Source organism: Myotis brandtii, unplaced genomic scaffold (assembly GCF_000412655.1).
Source record: "Myotis brandtii unplaced genomic scaffold, ASM41265v1 scaffold986, whole genome shotgun sequence".
Classification (NCBI taxonomy): Eukaryota; Metazoa; Chordata; class Mammalia; order Chiroptera; family Vespertilionidae; genus Myotis; species Myotis brandtii.
In genome coordinates this window covers 1,430,312-1,431,693 of record NW_005372102.1, presented here as the reverse complement: position 1 = coordinate 1,431,693, position 1,382 = coordinate 1,430,312, and the positions used below count along the sequence as shown (strand labels likewise).

At 66.1% G+C, this 1,382-nt stretch overlaps 1 protein-coding gene across 1 annotated transcript in view; it reads left to right on the top strand.

Moving 5' to 3' along the window:
• The window catches only part of RGS12 (regulator of G-protein signaling 12), a 59,267-nt gene that overhangs the window by 48,007 nt on the left and 9,878 nt on the right, over positions 1-1,382 (top strand). The window contains exon 13 of the mRNA XM_014533452.1: positions 644-740. Coding sequence (XP_014388938.1) covers positions 644-740 — 97 coding nt within the window. The remainder of the gene's footprint in view (positions 1-643; positions 741-1,382) is intronic.

Here is a 1,382-nt window from a genome sequence, read left to right as displayed (position 1 = left end):
CGTCCACGGAACCGACATCATGAGAGAGGCAGAGCCAGTGTGGTGGCCGCCTCCCTGGGCAAGCTCCGGCCCGGCCTCCTGCAGGAGTGGCCTCTGGGCACTTTGGGCCTCATGGCCAGCGGGGAATTTAAGAAGCCGCTCCAAGCTCAGGCTTCTTTCTAAACAGTGGCTGTGGGTCCTGAATAGCAGGTGTTCCCCCCCCATGCCCCGCCCCTGCCCCGCTCCGTGTCCCTGTCCACAAAGGCAGCTCTGTCCTGTTCACATCCTACCTGTGCCCACAGGAGTGGGGCGAGGCCCGTCCAGGTTGTGAGCAGGGTGAGACCTGGATGCCAACTCGATGCCTTTGAAACAGGACGTTTGTGGGCTGAGAGGGTTGCAGCCTCGCCAAGTGTCCTCGCCCCGGGCTTGGATCTGGCGCAGGGAGGCCACCAGCTGTCACTCGCATTCCAGGCACCCTGGGCTTCGGGCTGGGCACCTCTGGACTGCCCTCGGGCAGCCTGGCCAAGGTGGCGGCACCCAGGGTCACCTGGCATGCAACGACATCAAGGCTGGACCGGTCTTGCTGTCAGTAGCTGGATGTCAGACAGGTGTTCTGGAAAGTTCTGGTTCGGTGAGTCACGTGGTGCACCACCTTGGTCTCTAGAGTGGCGAGAGGGAGCCCCTGGACCTCGGCGCCCCCATATCGAGCCTGGATGGACAGCGGGTTATCTTGGAGGAGAAGGACCCCTCCAGAGGGAAAGGTGAGCGAGCCCAAGAATCCCCCTCTCACTGCCTCCCACCAGCCCATCCCTGAGCCCACCAGAGGCCCTGCCTCCCCGCTCCCCCTCCACCCTCCACAGAGCCGGGCCTCTGAGGCCGGGGCTAGCCCAGTCCTGCCTGGGCAGAGGCAGCAGGACCAGGAGCATGAGAGCCTCACCTGGTGACAGGCCCTGTGCTCCCCCAGGACTGCCCGAGGTTCAGCACGCCTGGTGGGGGCGTTAACGAGACACAGAGACACAGCTCTGGTCCTGTGAACGGGGGACACGCCCGGGCCTCGCGGACTGGGGGTGTTGCTGTCCCGTTGTCCCCGGTGTGCGGGAACCTGTGGTTTATGGAGCTCCTCCGGGAAGGTGCTGCCGCCTGGCCCCACAGCCCTGCCCCTGCCTCCCACAGCAGCTCTCCTGCAGAGAGCTTACGGGCTGGCCCAGCAGGGGCTCGGACCAGAGACCTGAGGGCTGGCTCAGTTCTGAGATGCCTGCTGCCTCCCCCAGGGACCTGCGGTGGCCCTGGTGGTGGCTCCTCCCCTGGGGAAAGCAGAGTGGGTCCTGGCCGGCCCTGGTCCAGGAATGCCTGCTCCGTGCTCCTCCCGCCTGCTCAGGGCCAGCCCAGCCCGGCCCCAGGCC